This window comes from Python bivittatus, unplaced genomic scaffold (genome assembly GCF_059951505.1).
Source record: "Python bivittatus isolate LINGU-HERP-01145 unplaced genomic scaffold, Pbiv_v1 ctg000980_np1212, whole genome shotgun sequence".
NCBI lineage: Eukaryota > Metazoa > Chordata > Lepidosauria > Squamata > Pythonidae > Python > Python bivittatus.
This window is the reverse complement of record NW_028277125.1, coordinates 15,277,372-15,300,437: the sequence shown is the minus strand read 5'-3', so window position 1 is coordinate 15,300,437 and position 23,066 is coordinate 15,277,372. Positions and strand designations below refer to the sequence as shown.

Here is a 23,066-nt window from a genome sequence, read left to right as displayed (position 1 = left end):
CCATTTCTTGAGACTGCACAGGGCCTTTGGAAAGCCTGAAAGGAAAAGAACAAGAGGAATAAACACAAACAATTGAGTATTTTTTTTTTTTAAATCCCTTTTTATCTTATCTCTAAAGTAAATATTTTTTACTGCTCACAGAACATTTTATGCTGTCGGGATGAAAGGCCAAAAGAGAGGTTGAATTGGATATCCACCGATCAATAAGGGGGGACTAGATATTAGATGTAGTTCTCCCCTTCCCCTCGCCAACCTTTTGCTGTAGCATGTTAGGCAAATTTGGAGAAACCAGGTATCAAGCCACCAGCTAACCATTAGTAGGCTAGTCCAAAATTTTAGGTTCCATATCAAAGGTTGAAACGGACATTTCGTTTCTTATTCCCTCTGAAATCTTCAAGTAGCTTTTGCTGAGCTACAGAAAAAAGCCAACCATTTAGTTCCAGGTCTGTGAACAGAAGCAGCTGTGACAGGGCACTCAACAGCTTCCCAAGCCATTCCCCACAGCTGCAGCGTGACGAAGGCCGACGGCTAATATCTAATTCAGAAAGTTGCCCAAGAGCAGGTGTGCTTCCACAGAAGGTCTCCCATCCTTGGTCTGAGATACTGTTATTGTAGCTGAAGTCCAGGTGCTTTAGCTGAGCCAGGTGCCCAGCCTGGATGATCAAAGCTGAAAGAAGCAACCAGAAGAGATGTAGGTAATGGGTTTAAAAATGTACAAGGTGTGCTCTCAGGCCGTGAATGTTTTGCATCAAGAAGGAATGGGGATTGTGCTTTGGAGAAAGGAATTTCATAATGGAAAGCAGAGAGATTGGAGGCTCAACTTGTTTCTAATTGACATGAGTTTTATCTAAATTAGGCAATGGCAGGGTTCTAAAACAGTTCATCATGTTAGTCCTTCAAAATGAAAAATATCAAAGGCTTATAAATGCAGAAGTCTCAGAAAATACCTTCCATATAAAAATTCCCTTTGATCTAAATGGCATTTCTTGATAATAAAAGGTTAGAAAATTTGGTCCTGATTGCTTTACTCAAAGAACTGAAGACGTGGGAAGAAGTAGATTGAATCCCTCTTGAGTATGGATGGTGAACATAAATACTTAATAGATAATATTTTTCCTATTTAACTCTCCCCTCACCCTTTTTTTTTTTTTACGACTCCTGATACAGAACATTCTGAAACAATTCTAAAAGCTTTATAATCAGAGCTATCACCTGCAGCCTAAACTCACTGGCTACATCTCTACTCAGAACTAGGTTGATGTAATATAATGTTGTGCTCAGAGCTGGTAGATCTAACTAAGTATATGTACCTATAACACTTTGGGAGAAAATTTCATCCATAGACCACAGTCATAACATCAAGTTTATTAAAAAGGAATGAATAAAAGTGATATTCTTAGGTGCTTGAGTCCCAATATCTTCAATACAATTAGAATTAAGCTATAAATTCACAATTTTCCTACTCTGCCTAGATAAGCTGGTTATCTAATAAAGCCCAGAGCACAATTCTGCTCTTGTATATGCACGCAAAATCTGATTCCTGCCAGATGCAGTCCAGGCTTTTGGTCCTGCTCTGCCTGGATCATCCAGCTTTTCCAGGAAGAGCAGGAAAAATATGACTTTTTTGCTTTAATTATTTGTGCAACAATTAAAGAAACAGTTCTCCTAAGCTGGCCCAATTATGTAATACTCCTGAATCTACATTATGATAGCCATAGCAATAGTAAACTGTGCATAGTTTAGGCTCAGTGTCTGTAATGAGCTACGAGAATAACCTTGAGGAACAGGAGGAAGAGCTGCAACCAAGACAACAGTCAGATAAAAGAAATTTGAGTCCAAAGCAGAGAAGACTTCACCCTTCCTAGTTCTTTTTAGGATGAAGGCAGGGAGGGGGGAATCGCATTCAGACTTGAAAGATTGATGTCAGCCCTTCAAGGTAGACCGGACTAGGAAACCAAAGTTATGAATGCTAATACCACTTTTATTGTAGGGTTACTGTAACAGAATCTTGCAAATCTGAATGTGCCTCCCCCTGCCCGGTCTTTATCCTAAAGAGAACTAGGGAGGGTCAAGTCTGAGACATTTTCTCAAATTACATTCCTGCTTTGCACTCAGATTTCTCTTATATGACCGTTTTCTTGGCTGTGGCTCTTCCTCCTGTTCCTCAAGGTTATTCTTACATCCCATTACAGTAAGAGGTGGAGGTGGGGAGCAGCATTTCCAACTTAGTTTCTGGTCAGTCAGCATTTTATAACTGGACATGCTTACTGTGGAACATGCTGCCTCATTTTGTGAGTTTATCAGTGATCTGCTTTCAACCTTCCACATGTGCCTACCAGTCTAAAACATTTGAGAATTCCTGGTTTAATTCCTTTGGACTTGTCATTGCTGTGCTCTTTTAATTGAGAGCATATGCATTTTGTTAAATCATTGTTCTTTTGAGAAAGTAAACAAGAGCAGGCAGAGTCTTACTGCATTAGCGTAGTGGTTAGGGTTAGGGTGTTGGACTGGAGAGATCTAGGTTAAATCCCTATTCAACCATAAACCTCCTGAGATGATTTTGCACATGACTATTTATTAAGCTAATCTATTTCACAGCATTATTGTGAGAATAAAATTGAGTAGGGAGAACCATGTATGAGCTCCCTGTTTATAAGAATGAAACAAATAAATAAAGATCAATATCTTCTAACTTTCTGTTGTCAGGGAACTTTTTCCAATCCTTGGTGTCACTGCTGAAGAACCCCTAAGCATTGTCATAGAACTCCTCTGTACTTCAAAGCTTTTGGACATAGAAGCTAAACTTAACGAGGCTAGGTCTATGAAGTTTTCCATTGCCCCCAATCAAATGAAAGTCAAATGAACACATTCAACTTGCCTATGAAGACTGCAATTGCTGACAATATTTTTGAAGGGGTTTTTTTCCCACCAAGAAGAATGACCCACTTTCTTGCTGTCAGTGGGTGGCATTTTTAGTTGGTATTAGGTCCCCCTGATGACTAAAGCTATTGACAATTGGCTCAGAACATCAATCTCTGATGCCAAATCCGTGCACCATAACTTCTCTTTTAACTGAAAAACTTTTGCTAGTCTTTTCAGTAATCCTCACCTTCCTAAAATAAATCTGGAAAACCACAGAGAGATTTTGATGTTGCTTATTCTAATTTTATCCATTTATTTTAATTTGACTCTTTAGCCAGGCTACTGGGAATTCTGGTAACCAGCTTAGAAGACACTAGGTTGGGAAAGATTGTTGCTATGGGTTAGTCCACAGTAAAAATGGAGCCATTTGACAGTGTACTCCTGGCCAATTTTCCAATGTACTGTATCTAGGAGATACATTATACCCAATGAGCAAATCAACAGTGAAATGAAATTTTAGAAGAACAGGTATGAAGGGGTGGGGATACAATTCTGTACCTACCCAAATCAACCAGATCTTCATCCACCAAGCTGCAGCTGCTCAGTCTTAACTCTTGGATCTTGGAATCAAGGTGTAATGCTTTCAGAATCAGCTTTAAGTTCCCACCAACACATTTATTTGAAGAAAGGTCTAGTATCTTCAGTTCAGGAAGATGAGAGGCAGCCTCAGCTGAAAAGATTAGCAACAACCCTTTGTACATCCTGAAAGAAAGGTAGCCCTATGCATACAAATTAGATCTCTTCTAAATATATCAAAGTGATTTCCCAACATTTTGTTCCTCCTGAACATTCTGTTAACCTTCATTGCTACCAGGAAACAAACCCCTGTATTGGGTTAAGGAAAGTGGAGAAGACTTAATTCTCAGTAGCATGAGACTGTTAGGGAAAGGAATCTGCAGGATTCTTGCCAGGATGGCTTTCATCAATAGGAGTGAGCAAGATATTTTAGCCTGACCGTAGCACAATAATCGAATGGTTAAAAAAGAAATAGACAATCTTGCAGCAAAGAGACAGAGATTGCAGAGCTGCTTCCTCCAAGTAAATTTTAAATTTTGGATGTATTATGTGTTTTAGATATATTTATAGTTTTAATGTTTTCTGTAAGTCACCCAGAGTACCCTATTGCGGGGGAGATGGGTGGGGGGAGAAATCCAATAAATAAATAAATAAGTTCATGATCCATGAGATTTTTCTTTGGGTCACAGCAAGCATACAAGAAGAATGCTTTGCTAGAGAGAAAAATGTCCCAGTTTGTGCATCACAGTTCACAAGGATGCCATTTCCAGTGGCCTACACATGATAGTTGCTTTAAGAAACACCTCGGATAAGCCAGAAAGTTTTGTGCACATGAGTTAATTACATCATAGATCCACCTTACAATTGTGCATAAATCTATTTTTATTTCCTTACTTTACTTTTATTTCAAATCTGCTCAAATAAAAAAGAATCATTGTGGTTAAGGTCATATGGATTTATTTTTGGCAGAATGTAGATCTGGGAGGCTTTCAAATAAGAAAACCATGAATGCAGCCTACTTTGTTAAGAGAATATTATATGGAACCAAAAGGGAGGGAAAAGTCTAGAGCATCTTTTCACAAGGCAGCATACTTTTATTTAGAAATGTTCTGTAATTACATAAAAAGATCATATTGTTTTATAGAGCTAAACAGGTGGTTTTTTTAAAAAGCTACTGCAATGTACAGTAAAAAAAGAAAGAAAGAAAGAAAGAAAGAAAGAAAGAAAGAAAGAAAGAAAGAAAGAAAGAAAGAAAGAAAGAAAGAAAGAAATTAAGCCCTGAGTACATTTTAACAAAACAAATTGTAGGCAATCATGGAACAATCATTGGGCAATTCAGATGATCCTCACTAGGGTACCAGTTCAGACTGGACAAGTGGGCAGATAGAAGAAAAGAGAAATATGACTTTTCTGAAGAAATGGCAGACTGAAGAGAGCTCCATGAAAAGTGGAGCCAATGATCATGGTGGAATGAAGAGCCAGTGAGTAGACCAGCTCTTTGATAATTACTCTCAGGACAAGGAGAGGACTTGAGATTGCCCACAAGTGCTCCAGACAGTTGTTCCTCATGAGGAGACTACAAGATAGCGGTTTCCAGCAAGTTTAGAGCTCTGGGAGATGAGGGAATAGCCATCTTGCTCAAATCATGGCTGGCACCTTTGAAAGAACATTGGGTTCACATACTTTCCTTTCTAATCATTTTCAGAAATTGCTTGTTAACTGCTTTTCAGCTATTAGGAAACTTTGGATCAGCACATTTTACAGCACTGGGTGAGTTTCTTTCAATCCTTAGCAAAAGAAGTTTTAGCTACAAGTTTAAGAACTTTTAAAAAATGGGGGGGGGGGAAGAAAAAGCAAAAGAGTGACTAAAACTTTGATTTAAGAAAGTTACAAGTAAACTAAGGGTCCAGATAAATTTGTAATAAGATTTTGGAATTAATTATAAAGTATCCTTCCTGTGGGAAAATGCTTTTGTTTTAAATTGTAGTAGTAGTAGTAGTAGTAATAATAATAATAATAATAATTGGACACTAGAGAGATCTAGATTATAATTAAAGGAGAAGAGCACTCAAACTCAACTTCCAATTACAGAATGAAGCAAAATATTTTAACTTTGGACATACTGAAGGATATTTTTGAACAATGGACCCAGAAGTAAATTTTAAAAGTATTTGCCTCTATAGATAGACTGTGTCTAAAAGATGTTATGGAAGAGGAACGAGTTCTACCTGACAAGACTGAGACTGAGTTGAAAGTAGATTTAAAAATGACAGGCTACAAGAGTGACATGGAAAAAGATGCTACATACAAAAAAAACGGGCTGATATCATAATAATTAAAAAGGGTATACAACAAACCAAGAGAGTGACCTGGATAATTTTCCTATACTGGATTTACAAAACAGCCTGTTAAAATTTTGAAGGATTTTGTGAGAAGGGATAAAGAAAAAATTAAAACAAATCAAGTTCTAGGACATTATTTGAATGGACTAAAAATCAAGATTGTTAGAAGTAAAAGGAAGGAATATAAAGTTGGTTTATTTGATCAAGGTTAAAATAGATATGTTGTAATATCTGGTAACCCTTAATGAACTTGTGCTGACATCAAGACTGAAATGATGAGGTTTTATGGATTTGTTTATAGATAAGAAATGGGACATGGAAGAAGAGATCATTTGTTTTATTGTAACAGAAGGTGATAAGTTACTAAAATTGTTTATACTTGTGGTGAAGGTGGGAAGTCACTTCTTTATATACTTCTTTTCTTTTTCTTTACTATATTTTAATTCTTTCTTTTCTATTTCTATTTTTTCTTTCTTTTCTGCACCTTCTGCTTTTTTTATAATTTTATTTTTTTCAGTTTGTTTTAGTTTATATTGTTGTAATTATAATTCTTAATAAAATTACTATAAAAAAAAAGAAGAAACAGGAATAGTCAAAGACAGAATTTTAGCACATTCTTACCTAGAAACACGAATGAATCATGTTGCAAGGCACAATTGTTGAGGAGCACAGATGTCAGTTTTGGTAAAAATCGGAGTCTGCTAAGAAGGTGATAGGTAGATATCCCTACACTTGTATTTGAGGATAAATTAAGCTCCTGAAGATTTGACAAAAGAGGTATTATCTGGGCTGAAAAAAAAAATAGATAACACAGAGACAATAAAATCAAAACGGATTGATTTTGAATCCATTAATAAAAAAGCAACTTCCTATGGGTCTTGGCCTTCCATTCTTTGCTTCCCTCAACTGCCTAAATACAACATTTATACATTATTTGAAAATGGAATAATAGAAAAAGCATAAAAAGTGGTAAAAAATGGAATCATATCAATCTTCTCAATTTTAGGAGATAATGCAGTTTGGCCACCAAAGCCAATACTTCAAGAAGGCACTCACTTGAAGAAGAGTGTCTTGTAATGAAGTAATGATCTTATTGTGTTAAAATATTTTTGACAACAGATTAAAGATGATTTAATCTACTAGGCTGGGATATTTATCTCACTTAGCTGAGCAGACAAATCTATTTCTCTGCTGTAATTTTCAATAATGGCACTGCTCTCTGCTTCTTGTAAACTGAGATATAAATTGCTTGAGTTGACTTGTAAAAAGCTTGGGGGAATTAATGATTCAGTTTCTGGATGGGCAAACAAGCACTGCTTCTCCCAGCTAAATTATTTTACAATTCATTGTAAGGCATTTCCATGTATTTCTTACATAAAACCACCATGTCCTCTTCTGTAATACAGCACTGGTGAAGATTCAGGATTTCAAGGTTACTTAAACTGGCCAAATGACCAGCCAAACACTGGAAAACTCCTCCAATCAGTTTATTGCATGATACATCTAACGTTCTCAATTCCGATAGATATTGGAAAGCAGTATCTGAAATAGGTAAATTTCTACTAATTATATAATTTCTAACCATTATATGCCAACAAGGTATTTATTTGTGCAATAGATAAACCATATTGCATCCATATGGGTGGGATTCAAGGATGTACACAATATTACAAAAAGATTAACACAATATAATAATGGTAAATTTACAAAGCTATTTAACTGACAAATCATTGTTAGTCCTGTTCAGTATCTTCTCACATTATTTTCTTTTGTCAGAAATGCTGGCTGAAACAAAATCTAGAATATTTTGATTAGCTCAGAATTAAGATTGAATTGATGAATTCCTTAAGTTATCAGATTTTAATTTCAATATTTTTTCTATAAAAGTTCTAACCGACTAGTGGAGGTTAAGTACATTTAAAAATATTCTTAAACAAAAATGTCTACGTTAATTTTCTATGTTTATCATTTGCATTTATTTCAGATTCCTTATTCTGGGTGTTAACAAAGTTTAAATTATTTCAAGCGACCTGGTTTAAAAATGCTGAATTTAGCAAGGTGATGCTTAAGTTCAGTATCTTAGATAGACTGCATCATTTAAAAAAATATTAAAAGTGAAATTTGAAAATGTCTAAAATGCAAAATTAAATTCAATTTATGAACAATTTAGCTTTAATAATAATGTTAATGGAGCAATGTTATATTCTTCAAATGGAGTGAGAATATGTGGGTTTAAGACAAAACATTATTTTTATTTCGAGCCTGGGCTTTTTGTGCTTTGACCATACCTATCTTCATCACCTCCCCCAACCTGTAGTTTTCAATCCCCCACCCAAAACAAGATTGGATACAAATTTTCTCATGAAAAAAAATCTCAGCTCCCAATCAACACCTGTATTTACCTAAGGACTGGAAGCCATCTTGTTCTAATCCACATGTGTTCAGATTTAATACTTGCAAGCCTGAGACAAACTGTAATTCCTGAGCAATATTTTTGAGGCTATATCCCAACTTTCTGTTGATTGACAAGTCCAGAATTTTGAGGCAGTAGATCCTACTTAGAAGCTGAGCTGAAAACAAGACAGATCCAGAGTAGTTAAAAACAGTGGAGGGCAGAATGGCAGAGAGTTGCAAAGAATTTAAAAAATAATAGTTCAATGCTTAGGAAATCACCCAAAACATAAAAGAATATAATACAGACATTTTAAAATCAAGTTTCTGAAGATCCTTGTATAGGGTTCCAAGTGTCTAGAACAGCTGGAAATACAAGATTGGAAAAAGTTTGCTCTCTAGATCATTTGCAACCAACACCTAGACAATCTTTAGGTTGTACAGTGTCCAACCTCCAATCTCCAGATCTGCCCAGGAATACATCCTCAAAATTCAGCAACAAATCACCAAATATCAGTAACACAATTTCCCACCCATTTATACCAACAAATGAAGGAAATAAAATGGTTTAAGCCTTTGAACAGACTTAGTGATGTCATCTAAATCCCATAGGAAAAGAATCAGAAACAATTTGCTCTGCTTGGCTTATATGCTGCTTCAATCCCAACAATTCTGAGTGGCTTATGAATAATACAGATCAAATTAAAATATAGAAATTAAATTACATAACCCAACAGCTGGAAGTCCTTGAGATAACACCAATTGAGTGGCTAGATCTTCAAATGTGCCGACCTAACATCTTTGATAGGTAGTCTAGGGAACAGACACTTTCATGTCATTGGATATATCATCCCCATCCACCATATTGTTTCTTTCATGGTGTAAAATAAAGGATACCCTGGTATCCTACTTTCCACCTCTATTCTACTGCTGTTATGTACAAAAAGGGGTTAAGGTTGGAATAACCAATGGCCACTCCTTTTAGGACATGTTATTTCCAGAGGCTTTGAAAAGTTCTGTGCTGTATAAATACAGACACAGATATAGTAAATCATTGTCTGTTGTTCATGTTTCTCTCCCTGATCTTGCCTGCTTTTGTTTTACTTTTGCCTGTTAACTGGTTTTTTTAAAGTTTGCTGAAGTTTAATAAATAAATATTAAACTATATTTTTGCTAGATGAACTAAGTGCTGTGTGTGCAGGTTCTGATTTGGATATAGAGATATAGTGGAATGTGCTGGATGTGTCCTGTTTGCAAACTAACCTGGAAGTTATCCACAATAATGTTCCAATAGACATGACCAGCCTTGGCATCTCCCAACTCTTCTGACTCCAGGATAAAATGGGCCTAAGACTGGTCTAGTCCTTGTCTTCCCATCCTTGCCTAACTCTGGCTGCATGCCAGAGAAGCAGGGATGATATTCTCCATACACGGAAACTGTAATAGGCTGTGGAAACAACCCTGGGAGACAGGAGGAAGAGCCACAGCCTAGACAATGGTCTGATAAGAGAAATCTGAGTCCAAAGGAGGAATGGAGGTGAAGAAAGCGTCTCAGAAGGAACCCTCCCTAGTTCTCTGGAAAGTAAAGGCAGGGGAGAGGGAAAGTGCTTCCAGACTTGCAGGATTTTGTTACTGTAACCCTACAATAAAGGTACTATTAGTACTCATGGTTGTGGCTTCCTGTCTGGACTACCTAGAACGGCTGAAAAGTCATGAGTCCATTCAGTCAGACATTTAGTCTGATAACTAAGCTAAACAATACAGTAAACACGTCAAAGATGTTAACTTCATTTTGCCGTGGTATCTTACCTACTGATTTTCCATCTTCAGGAGTAAGACCACAATCTGTTACTTTTAATGTTTGGAGCTTAGAGCCTTTGAGGATTTTGGAGGTTAGAAGAGAAAGGGTTCCACCAATGCCAGTATTCCATGATAAATCCAGTATTTCAAGGTGAGGAATTCCTTCAAGGGCTTCTCCTGCAAAAAAAGCAGTTGGAACTAATTGTACCATTTCAGATATTGATTTGAATATGTGAAAAGTATCCCACATGTGCAAAACTATTCAAGATTTCAGTCACTGCTAGGGATGAGTAAATTTGTAGATTTCAATTTCCCTCAATCGTTTTGTCGTTCTTTATTTCCGTAGTAGCTTGAGAATTTATTTGAACTAATTTATACTAATATGTATTTTTTGCATATTTCTTCAAATATGCACATTGCAAACTGTTTCACCTAATAAAATGCAATTTTGAATCCTATTTTCCTGAATATATGCATTTCTGTGCATTATGTTCAAGAATATATGCATTTTTGTCTTCAATTTTTTTTTTTTACATAGGTTTCACTGTAAAATGTAGAATACTATATTGATGACATAATGGGAAAATGCATTTCAATATTGAGACAATCTTAATTTTGAAGAATAATTGAGTTTCTTTTTTTGTGTATTGGCTCAAAAATGCAAAATTAGATAAATTTGCAATCAAATATGAACAAAGTAAATTTCTCTGCCATCGGTAATCACTGTTGCAGCTTTTAATGGTCACTTTCTACCATGCCAGAAAACCGGATCCTATCTGGAGAAAACAGATGATGGAGCTTCTGCCTAGAAGGCAAGCCTTGCCCTTCCCTCCAGGGCCTGACCATCCCATTAGTGTTTGGCTCATGGAGATACAGGAGGAGCTGAATTTAGTCTTCAGATTCAGGTTCTTCTCCTGCTTTAGCACCAGGAAGGGGCCAGGTATATGCTAGAGACAATTCAAGGAATCAGCAGGACTAAATTTCCCAATTTTGGCTTAGAGATATGTCTTTGGTAGAATCCATCAGTCTCTTTAATAACATAGTCAATTGGGATGACTTTTTGATGAAGTTCTACTACTACCAGATAGTACCTAAACATGCAACATCCTTGGTTGTGAGTCTGCAGCTGTTCAGCTGGAGGACTTTCAGCTCTTGCAGATGTTTAAACTGAAGGGCCAGAGGTTCTAGGGCTCCTCCTATGGAATCATTCCAGGAAAGATCAATCTCCTCCAAGTCTGGCAGCAGTGATATCACAGTAGCTAAAAGAAAAGCCAAGCAACAGCGAAAGATTGGTGACACGGCGAAGCTAGAACATGAATGCATGTTATTGTTTTCTATTAAACTCAACTCCTACATCTGAGTTGTATTATTTCAAGGCTAACACTAAGCTGCATCAGTGCAATCTATGTCTCTTGTACTGTATATACTTGGCAGATGGCAGTAGAAATGGAGTCACAAAGATAAAAGCATGGCTGTGAAATAATGGCTGTGTTCACACTAAACTCAACCAACCACATCTTTGTGTATTCTGCAAACTCAGATCATGTAGTTAATTTATGATTAAGCTTGTAATGCAGATCCATAAAATTGGGTTGAGAGAGCTGTGTCACAATTAACCAGGGTGATGCAAGTTGTGTGAACAGCCCTTGGCTATACTTTCACACAATGTTAAGCCATGATGTAGCACTAAGAAAACAAGTCTGTTGAAGCCTTGGCCATATATGCTTTCTTGCCTGTTTCTCCTCTCATATAGCCACAAGGAGATGGAAAGCTTTACAGTGCATTTCTATTTAACAGCTATTTAGTGTTACAAATGGTTAATAGCCTTAACTATAGCTTGCTCAAACAAGCCTGCTTTGTAAATGGTAGATTAAAGATTTATTCTAATAAATTATTTAAAAGTAAATAATAGTCACAAATTACTTATTATTCGACAGTCATAATACATAATAAATAGATCATCTTGCTTCTGATTTACTCCTCTGAACAACATTAAAAAAGAAGCAGAGAGGGAGAAGAGTGAATAGGCTCACACAAATTCATTCCCATAATGGTAAATTACTGTTTATTGTTCTGTAGAAATGCAGCGGTTGAATTAATAGTAATTCCATAACAAATCTGTTGCAGCAAAACAAATATTGTCTTGAGACACCTTGAACACGAACAGATATTTTGTGGAATAAATTTATGTGAATGAAATTCATTAAATGGATTCCCGGTTGGTGGAAGGGAGGGAATGAAAAATACAGAACAAAAGTCCATACAATGCAGGAGATACAGCCTGCTGGCTGGGGAATTCTGGGAGTTGAAGTCCGCAGATCTTAAAGTTGCTGAGGTTGAGAAACACTGCTCTAAATTATATTTTTAAAAAATGGTTTTTAGGAAAGGGCTTGAAATAAGAAGGGGAATTGGCTGGAAGGTTAAAGAAAAGGAAGATTCCACAATAAGAACAGCAGAATGAGATGAAGTATGGGTGGGTGTCCCAAGTTTTACAAATGCAAATATTTATTTACATAGTTGATTCTTGAAGGGCTGCAGATAAGAAAAATTAGAAAACTATCATTGATGTGTGTGTATAAGGGAAGAAGGACACTGAACTTTAATATCACAGAAAGTATACTCACTCAGCTCCATTATGTCCACAGCATTCAATGCACAATTGTTTAAGTCCAAATTCTTGTCAGAGGACCATCTGCCCATTTTTTTCCAGAACTGCTGAACTCTCCTATGACAGGACATTGTATCTGCTTGAGAAGAAGATAGCAAGTTATCTGGTCAATAAAAAAACTGGGAATGAACCATTTGAGCACCTACCAACAAAGCCAAGCCAGGCAGTATGAACCAACTGACCCTCTTTGTGAGGCCTCAAATTGACTTAGTTTTGGAAATACAAAGATATTCTTGTTGAATGTAGTTGGTGAAGATGACCTGACTTCGCCAAGTATGAATATTAAAGGCATCGGGCCAGGAGCTGGGAGACCATGAGCTCTAGTCCTGCCTTTCAGGTGGATGAAGCCAGGTGGATGACTCTGAGCCAGTCACTCTCTCTCTGTGACCCTAGGAAGAAGCAGGCAATGAGAAACCACTTCTGAAAATGTTGCCAAGGAAACTGCAGGAACTCATCCAGGCGGTCACCAGGAATCAAGACTGACATAAAGGGATAACATTAGTTACCTTAGTTAACATACAAATACTCAGATACATTTGTTGAGTGTAAATGTTGACACAATTCTGCCTTAACCTGTTGCGGCTCTTTTTTGTGCCTTTGGAAAGATGTGTTTTCAAAGACCTATTTGGTCAGGTTACTTGTGCATGCCATATGTGAATAATTACAAAACCCACATTTTTCTCCTTGAAACAGAAGCTTAAATGTTGGGTTGTGGGAGTTCTCTGAGCTTGTTTTTTATTTGCAGATGTTTCATTATCCAGGACTCTGTGCTATGATCTTGGAATATTGGAATATACAGTGGAATATACAGTTGCTTGTCTTACTGTTGACTAAGCTATTGGGTGTTATTATCTGGTCCTTGTTTGCTGATGCGATGCTATCTCTTGCTTATTTGGGTGTTGGTTAATAGTTGACTGATAAAGAGGGAATCTGTTGTGATCTGCTTTGTTCTCATCTTCGTTTGACCTCTGGCTATTTCTTGTGAATGGTCCATAGCTCTCCTAGATAAGGAAGAGATGGCACCACATCAGCATAACACGGACCAGATAGCTATACTCATTAGTACATCATGGCCATCGGTCATTAGTTTGATTTCTTTGAATATCATGCTCTTTTCTAAAATGCAATTTGCAAATATATCATTTGAGATCTAAATGGTTTTTGATAAAATTGCCATCCATTTTAAGTTGTTCTTCTCAATCTACTAATACTGAACTAAATGCTTTTTTGGTGCACTAAGAAAGATTTTCTAACATATTCAGTAGGACTTAATTTCAACTGCACAGTTCAGTTGAGTGATAGTATGACTAAAGGCTATATGTGTGAACCTCATAGTGGCATGGCAATTTGAATGTGTAGTTCTTACATCCAAGCATAGCAATATATCTGAGTTATAACCGAGTTCATTTGAGCTGGAACAATTAGATATGTTTATTTTTATTGGTGTAAATGTCCTTTCAGTCAACTAATCTTCAGAGTAGAGGAACCAAAAAGCTTAGCCCAATAGCAATCACTAGAGAATTATTTTCAGAATTAACACAAACATTTTTTTAGATGAAAGTTATAGAGATATACAGTACATCTCATTTCATAAAATATATCTTCTGTTCTTACAGGACAAACTCTCATATGCTTCTATTGTAGGGTTCCAGTAAAAGCTGGGAGTGAAGGACATCATTGGCCAGTGTCTATATCGTTACCTACACTCATAAAAGTTTGTGTCAGTAATGTGTTGTTGTTGTTGTTTTTTAATGAGGCTAAAGTTGATTGTACAAACATGCATATATGAGACAATTCATCTGGTGTGTGAGGAACATGCATTCAAATGCTGGAATAGACTGATGGGTAAAGAATTTACTGTGAGCATCCTTTCAAATTATATTTCTCTTTACCTTCAAAACACTATTTCTGGAAGCGTATACTTCTGGTGGATGATACAATCCCTTTGCTGAAGTAATGTAAATTTGGGCCTGGATTGGAAACCCCATGAAAATTCCTTCTATGCTACCTTTGAATTTCATGGTGGTAGAAGAGCAGAATTGCCCGGACTTTAACAGTATCAAAGTATCTACTATAGGAATAGTTTGGAGGCATACTTTGAATCTCTGCACCGGAAGTACTCAGTTTAGCTCCATTTTCTTTTCTGCTTTTATTACTGGTTTGGCAAATTAAATGGGGATGTCTGAAAAATGCCATCTTCATCATTTTCTGTGACTATTTTGGTTGGTTCCAAAAATAGAGCCAGCTTTTGAAGAATTGAGTGGTGACACACAGGCTATATCATGTCTGTTTAAAACATGAGTCCTTAAGTTACCACCACAGCTAAAACTCTTGAGTACTGTCATGAGCTTTGGGCTTGAGCAAAATATCCCCACAGGAACCCACTGGAATTCTTGACTCTTGATTTATTTTTGTGACCTCTCTACCCTAACCCTAAAACATACCTCTTAAGGCATAAGAAATGCAGTTGAGCGCCAGTCACATACTGGCAATGCCTTTAGTGGGAACTGGAATAAAGATGTAAGTGATGGGTCAAGATGGCTCATCTCTTACTTGCCACCATGCAAACATGAGTGTCCGTGGGACAGGGGAAGTATACACAGTGATGTCATCTTGCAAATGTTTCACCTTATGGTATATTTGTATGATTTATATGATGATGTCATTGCACACATCATCATTTGGCATCATGAGTCACTGGTCTGAGATGGGCAGCTATATAAATTGAATAAATAAATAAATAAACAAATAAATAAATCATCACAGTTTAGTCTATGCTTGAACAGAATTTGAAAAGGAGCAAATACATTTTGTTCTGTGTAGTCAGCTGGATGGCAGGAAGAGTTCCAGTAGACATCTTTAATGAGAACATTAATGAAAACATGTTATGCTCAGCCAGTGTGTGTGTATATGTTTCTGTGTGTATACTTTATTGGCCAAAACAAAGCTACCATATAGTTTTTCTAACTCTAACTCTAGATATGATAGCTCTAGCCCAGAAACGCTATCAGCTTTCTGTGATCTCTCAGACAGAGTGAACATTGTGCAATCACTGGAACTTGCAATCTTCTCATCTCTCATCAGAAACAGGGTTCATGTGCATAAATATACATAAAAACAAGCAATATTTTAAAGGTTTTTTAAAAGATTGAACAACTTTACATAATACATTTTAAGTAAAGCAACTTACCTTCGTCATCCACTGTAAAATTGTTTTCTGGCTTGTGAAACAAATCAGCCTTGGCAATGGGATTTTCAATATGCGCTCTTGATCATTCTAACTGCTTCAGTCTGCTTCAGTTCTTCTTGGACAATTTCTGCTGCTAACGTAACTTTCCATTAAAAATGGGGAAATTTGGGAGAATGATGCCAAACTACTGCTATTCTAAAGATCTGTGGCAGAGTTCAAAAACTCAGAAAGATGCTACTCCAAGGAAACTTTTTCTTGATTGATTTTGTTTTGTTCACCCAATTTTTGCCAAAGGTTTAGCAAAGAGTTTTCCTTGAATAGTTCATTTAAATACTCTGCTGTCTCTTCCTTCCTTCCTTCCTTCCTTCCTTCCTTCCTTCCTTCCTTCCTTCCTTCCTTCCTTCCTTCCTTCCTTCCTTCCTTCCTTCCTTCCTTTTCCACAGTTCCAAAATTAAAAGGAAGTGATTTTGCAGACTTTGATACCACAGCCTCCTACATGTGACAGTTTGCTGATATTACGTTTGTTTTCCAAGGGTTGAGTCAATTTATAGCTCAAGTTACAATACTTCAAGAACAAGTTCAGTGTGTTCTCTAATCTTTCACTCCCTCTAGTTTTAAGGATAAACTGATACTCTCTGAGAAAATTGTGGAACCAAATAGCTAAAGAAATTTATTAACATCATAAGTGAAAGGAAGTGAACTCAGAAATAATTCCTGCTATTGATCTAGCACTTTTCACTGTGCCTGCGTTTACAACTATTCTATTGAGCAAATCCCATTTTATAGATTCAAAAACAATGTTAAGAAATTAGTGGCTTGCCCAAAAGTAAAGATTTGTTGTTGTTGTTGTTCAGTCGTTAAGTCGTGTCCGACTCTTCATGACCCCATGAACCATATTGCGCCAGGCCTTCCTGTCCTTCACTGCCTCCCTGAGTTTCCTCAGTTTCATGCTTATTGCTTCAGTGATGCTATCTAACCATCTCATCCTCTGCCGTCCTCTTCTTCTTTTGCCTTCAATCTTTCCCAGCATCAGGGTCTTCTCCAAAGAGATCTCTCTTCGCATTATGTGACCAAAATATCTGAGCTTAAGCTTCATTATCGATCCTTCCAATGAGCAATCAGGGTTGATTTCCTTTAAGATTGACTGGTTTGACCTCCTAGCAGTCCAGGGGACTCTCAAGAGTCTTCTCCAGCACCACAGTTCAAAGGCATCAATTCTTCGGCGCTCAGCCTTCTTTATGGTCCAGCTCTCACAGCCATACATTACTACTGGAAAAACCATAGCTTTAACTCTGCGGATCTTTGTTGACAAGGTGATGTCTCTGCTTTTTAATATGCTATCTAGGCTTGCCATAGCTTTCCTTCCAAGGAGCAAGCGTCTTTTAATTTCATGGCTGCAGTCTCCGTCTGCGGTGATCTTGGAGCCCAAATAAATGAAGTCTGTTACTGCTTCCATTTCTACCCCTTCTGTTTGCCAGGAATTGATGGGGCCAGATGCCATGATCTTAGTTTTTTTAATGTTGAGTTTCAAGCCAGCTTTCGCACTCTCCTCTTTCACCCTCATCAAGAGGCTCTTTAGTTCTCCTTCACTTTCTGCCATTAGGGTGGTATCGTCTGCATATCTGAGGTTGTTGATGATTCTCCCTGCAATCTTAATTACGGCTTGTGATTCTTCCAGCCTGGCATTTCTCATGATGTACTCTGCATATAGGTTAAATAAGCAGGGTGACAGTATACAGCCTTGTCGTACACCTTTCCCTATTTTGAACCAATCGGTTGTTCCATGACCAGTTCTAACTGTTGCTTCTTGGCCCGCATACAGATTTCTCAGGAGACAGGTAAGGTGGTCTGGTACTCCCATCTCTTTAAGAATTTGCCACAGTTTGTTGTGATCCACACAATCAAAGGCTTTTGCATAGTCAATGAAGCAGAAGTAGATATTTTCTGGAACTCTCGTGCTTTCTCCATGATCCAGTGAATGTTGGCGATTTGATCTCTAGTTCCTCTGCCTCTTCGAAACCCAGCTTGTACATCTGGTAGTTCTCGGTTCATGTATTGCTGAAGCCTAGCTTGTAGGATTTGGAGCATAACCTTGCTAGCATGTGAAATGAGTGCAATTGTGCGATAGTTTGAGCATTCTTTGGCATTGCCCTTCTTTGGAATTGGAACATAAACTGACCTTTTCCAATCCCATGGCCACTGTTGCGTTTTCCAAACTTGCTGGCATATTGAGTGCAGCACTTTAACACCATCGTCTTTTAGTATTTTAAATAACTCAGCTGGAATACTGTCATCTCCACTAGCTTTGTTGTTAGCAATGCTTCCTAAGGCCCACTTGACTTCACTCTCTAGGATGTCTGGCTCAAGGTCAGTGATCACACCAGCATGGACATCGGGGACATTAACATCTTTCTTGTATAGTTCTTCTGTGTATTCTTGCCACCTCTTCTTAATCTCTTCTGCTTCTGTTAGGTCCCTGCCTTTTTTGTCCTTTATCATGCCCATCTTTGCACTAAATGTTCCTTTCATATCTCCAATTTTCTTATAGAGATCTCTAGTCTTCCCCATTCTATTATTTTCCTCGATTTCTTTGCATTGTTCATTTAAGAAAGCCTTCTTATCTCTCCTTGCTATTCTCTGGAAATCTGCATTCAGTTGCTTATATCTTTCCCTTTCACCCTTGCTTTTCGCATTCCTTCTTTCCACAGCTATTTGTAAAGCCTCATCAGACAGCCATTTTGCTTTCTTGCATTTCTTTTTCTTTGGGATGGTTTTAGTTGCTGCCTCCTGTACAATATTACGGACCTCCGTCCATAGTTCTTCAGGCACTCTGTCTACCAAATCTAATCCTCTAAATCTATTCATCACCTTCACTGTGTACTCACAAGGAATATGATCTAAGTCATACCTGAGTGGTCTAGTGGTTTTCCCTACATTCTTCAATTTAAGCCTAAATTTTGCAGTAAGAAGCTCATGATCTGAGCCACAGTCAGCTCCTGGTCTTGTTTTTGCTGTCTGTATAGAGCTTCTCCATCTTTGGCTGCAAAGTATATAATCAATCTGGTTTCGGTATTGACCATCTGGTGATGTCCATGTGTAAAGTCGTCTCTTGTGTTGTTGGAAAAGAGTGTTTGCTATGACTAGCTTGTTCTCTTGACAGAACTCTATTAGCCTTTGCCCTGCGTCATTTTGTACTCCAAGGCCAAACTTGCCTGTTATTCCGATTACTCCTTGACTTCCTACTTTAGCATTCCAATCCCCTATGATGAAAAGGATATCTTTTTGGTGCTAGTTCTAGAAGGTGTTGTAGGTCTTCATAGAAGCGGTCAACTTCAGCTTCTTCAGCATCAGTGGTTGGGGCATAGACTTGGATGACTGTGATATTGAATGGTTTGCCTTGGATACGCACTGAGATCAATCTGTCGTTTTTGAGGTTGTACCCCATTACTGCCTTTCTCACTCTCTTATTGACTATGAGTGCAACTCCATTTCTTCTAAGGGTTTCTTGCCCACAGTAGTAGATATAATGGTCACCCGAATTAAATTCACCCATTCCCGTCCATTTCAGTTCGCTGATTCCCAAGATGTCGATGTTCAATCTTGTCATCTCATGTTTGACCACATCCAGCTTGCCTTGGTTCATAGATCTTACATTCCAGGTACCTATACAATATTGTTCTTTACAGCATCGGACCTTCTTTTCGCTTCCAGATACATCCACAGCTGAACGTCCTTTCGGCTTTGGCCCAGCCGCTTCACTCTTTCTGGAGCTACTTGGAAATGCCCTCCGCTCTTCCACAGTAGCATATTGGACACCTTCCGACCTGAGGGGCTCATCTTCCGGCGTCATATCTTTTAGCTTTTTAACATTGTCCATGGGGTTTTCTTGGCAAGGATACTGGAGTGGGTTGCCATTTCCTTCTCCAGTGGACCACATTTTGTCAGAACTCTCTGTCATGACCTGTCTGTCTTGGGTGGCCCTGCACGGTATAGCTCATGGCTTCACTGAGTTACGCAAGCCCCTTCGCCACGACAAGGCAGTGATCCATGAAGGGAAAAGTAAAGATAACCCTGGCTAAATGTACTGATTGATTGATTATTTTATTTATTCATTTTATTCAGTTTGGATGCCACCTGGCTGTAGCCAATTTATTGGACTACGCTCAATCCCAAACTGCAACTTTGATTTTGGAAGCAAGAAGAAAATAATCCTGTAGAAAGTATTACTGAACAGAGACTGAATATTAGATGAATGATTTAGGTACACAGTATAATATTATTCAGCCATAAAACAGAACAGGTGTCAAAGAGCAACACAACAAATTACTGGAGAGTTTAATTCCAGAAAAATCTACTTGTTAAGGTAGTAAGGAAAAGTTTATGCCACAATAAGTGTTAGTATTTTACATTTCCTGAAGGGTCTTTTTGTTGTTGTTGTTGCCTCAAACATGGCTAATTCTGCAATATGTGAGTATAGGAGTTAGCATATTACAGTCTGCCAGAAAGACAGGTGATGTTGGGTAAATACAGCATTCTGCAAATATATCAAGGGTGTGAGCGCTAAATGCAAGAAAAGCATATCTTTAGAATTGCATAGTTGTATACTGACAGGTTGGATAAACACTGTTAAATGCTTTATTTGGTTTGCAAATGCCCAATATACTGTAGGTTCAATCACTTGCCATCCATCAGAATCCCTGAGAGAACACTTTAGGGAATGCAAGCATTAAAATATCAGACATTCATAAAGTTCATAAAATGACCTGGCCTGGGTCTGGTGGAAGAGCCAAGTTTTCAAAACCTTCCTAAATGCCAATAATTTCAGGTCCAAATGGACCTGGGAGGCAAGGAGAGAATGCTGTTCCAAAGGGCAGAAGTAGGTTGCAACAGAGAAAGCATCTTTTTGGGGTCCTGTAAGATGGCATTATTTTCCTGATGAGACCTGGAGCATGACAATCATGCCTGATCTTATAGGGCAGACAAAAACAATTGGGGATGGGTGGTCCCATAAATATCAGGCCCCAAGCCATGAAGGGCTTTATAGGTGAAAACTGGCACTTTTAATTGTGCCTAGAAACCAACTGATAACCAGTGGAACTCATAAAGTAGAGGTGTCACATATATGTAACAATTTATACCTCTACAGTCTGGACCAGCTATAGTTTCTGATTGGTCTGCAAGGATAGTCCCATGTTCAGCAAATTGCAGTGGTCCAAACAGAAGGTGACTACAATACTATGAGAAGAATTTGCTGATCCAGAAAAGAGCACAACTGTGTGCATATCAGCCATACTAAATATATTCTTAGTCTCCATAATACGCCAGAGAGGGAAGGGATTAAGTTAATAGAAGACAGACCAACCTTTTTTGGGGACAATCTCTTTAGCTCCTTCCCACACATCTACAATTCAAAGATTAAAGTGGATATTTGTACTTTGCCTCATCATGACTCTATAATCCTAAAGGAAAATATTCTAAGGGAATAATGCCATTAGAGGATTAATGCCACAAGTTGATTTGACAAAAAAGATTTGCAAACATTGAAATCCTGTATTGCTGCATTTAATCACAAAAATTATTCTGAGAATTTTACTTCCAATTTATTAATATTCTGGTCCATCCCAAATGGTATATAATGGTTCAGTTCTGGTCTCTGTTTTATGCTTCTATGATTCTTCACTGTCATAAATTACAACTGAAAGCCAAATAACTTTGTGTATTATCTGATATGTATGCATCAAGGATGTAGACTTGATTCCCACACATCACCGTTACCATAGTGTTGTTTGCTTATGATTCAGGTTGATGTATAAACAAGCCAATTAACCAACTGTGAGTTAGGTCATCTTGATGAATAAAATCGAGGCTGGTTCAGCAGTTGAATCAGCCATACGTAGTGTTCTATGGAGAAAGTATCTTCTCCTCAAAGCAGAACACTTTGGTCAGACATAATCATACAGAATAAGCCTTTAGAAATCAATAGATTTAGAAATGATGACAATCATTCTGTGATTTAATTGAGTTCAGGTTAAAGGAAATGTTGACCTAATCCAATATCTCTATATTTTGTTGAACTCACATTATCAATGGAAAACAAAAGAATGAAAAAGAAGATTTTGTGGGCACACTTTGAGTTCTGCTCTTCACTAAGGATACAAATCTGGGATAAGTGGATATAAGTAAGCTCTATGGAAAACCTATGAACAAGGACCATACATCATAAGTATGGCTTAGTATGTTGAAGTTAAGGTGTTGAGCTAGGACTGGAGACATCCAGGTTCAAATCCACCCTCGCTCTCTCAGCCAAACAACTATGCTGGGTTGTAGTTTTAAGAAAAAAATAGGAGGAAGGAATGTAGCCCCTTGATCTCCTGGAGGTAAAGGCAAGACATAAATCTACCCAACACATTACTACAACTTATTAGGTTTAAAGAATAAATGTCAAATGTCTGGGTTTACACATAATGATAAGCTATAAGCTATGCTAACTCAAAACTAAACTGCAATACAGCCATTATTTCAGCACTCTTTGTACAACTTCTTTTGCTTTGCTCTGCTCAACAAATCCATTCAGCCTCTGCCTTTGCTGGAGGGGAAAAAACCTGACATATTTCTTTCAGTGAAGTCTTATTATGTGTCTGGTAGAGTTCTTCCTGCAACGGAATGAAAAGGAGGGAACGTGACTGCAGCTCCCCTACTTTGGCTTGCAGCACTGCTATAGCCCAACTACCAGCTAAAGGTCCAGCCTTCCACAACATCCAAGACCTGTTACATGTGGACATGTCTCTTCAAGCCTATAGTCATTTCTTCCTTCCTACTGTTCCCCAGAAAGGGGAGAAAGACAAGAGGTAAAGAATAGCACACGAGGAAGCAGGGAAGAGAAAGCAAAAGCATGCTGGGAGACAGGTCTGAGTAAAGTATATTTAGAACTGCCATGCAGGCTATAACCTGTCTAGTGCCAAGGGTGATGCCCATTGCTCTTCTGGATGAACCCACCAGTGCTATCTACATTCTGCATTCATGTGGGGAAGCCTATTTAATCCTAAGGCATGTGACAGAATGTATGAACCAGGCAAAGCATGATTGTTCCACCCAGTTGATTTTATCCTGTTCAACCAGAATTTCATGGGCTACATAATGTTCATGAGTAGAAATTCACTCTAGACCCGCCTCTTGGTGCCCGATAGGCTCCCTGTCTCAGATGATTTTTTAAACGATTTTTTAAATAATAATAAAA

At 37.8% G+C, this 23,066-nt stretch overlaps 1 protein-coding gene across 2 annotated transcripts; it reads right to left on the bottom strand.

The window, feature by feature from the left end:
- Positions 1 to 8: 8 nt before the first annotated feature.
- On the bottom strand, positions 9 to 16,244 carry LRRC31 (leucine rich repeat containing 31). 2 transcript variants are annotated; one of them, XM_025175648.2, is made up of 9 exons: positions 15,830 to 16,244; positions 12,596 to 12,718; positions 11,063 to 11,230; positions 9,981 to 10,148; positions 8,183 to 8,350; positions 7,155 to 7,322; positions 6,402 to 6,569; positions 3,425 to 3,592; positions 9 to 667 (listed from the first exon to the last, which is right to left on the bottom strand). In XM_025175648.2, the coding sequence occupies exons 2-9, from the start codon at positions 12,708 to 12,710 to the stop codon at positions 348 to 350; spliced, it is 1,443 nt and encodes a 480-aa protein (XP_025031416.1). In that variant the 5' UTR covers positions 12,711 to 12,718; positions 15,830 to 16,244; the 3' UTR covers positions 9 to 347. The 2 variants fall into 2 exon arrangements, with proteins under 2 accessions (XP_025031416.1, XP_007442218.2); XM_007442156.4 differs by having other exon boundaries at positions 12,596 to 12,715.
- Positions 16,245 to 23,066: the final 6,822 nt, after the last annotated feature.

Excerpts from the sequence above, each read along its gene's own strand:
- LRRC31 (XM_025175648.2), bottom strand. The coding sequence starts at position 12,710 with ATGTCCTGTCATAGGAGAGTTCAGCAGTTCTGGAAAAAAATGGGCAGA. Across the intron at positions 10,149-11,062 it reads CAAGGATGTTGCATGTTTAG|GAGAAGCCCTTGAAGGAATT; the intron begins GTACTATCTGGT and ends CTTTTTTTGCAG. Across the intron at positions 3,593-6,401 it reads TGATTCATTCGTGTTTCTAG|CTGAGGCTGCCTCTCATCTT; the intron begins GTAAGAATGTGC and ends TAATCTTTTCAG.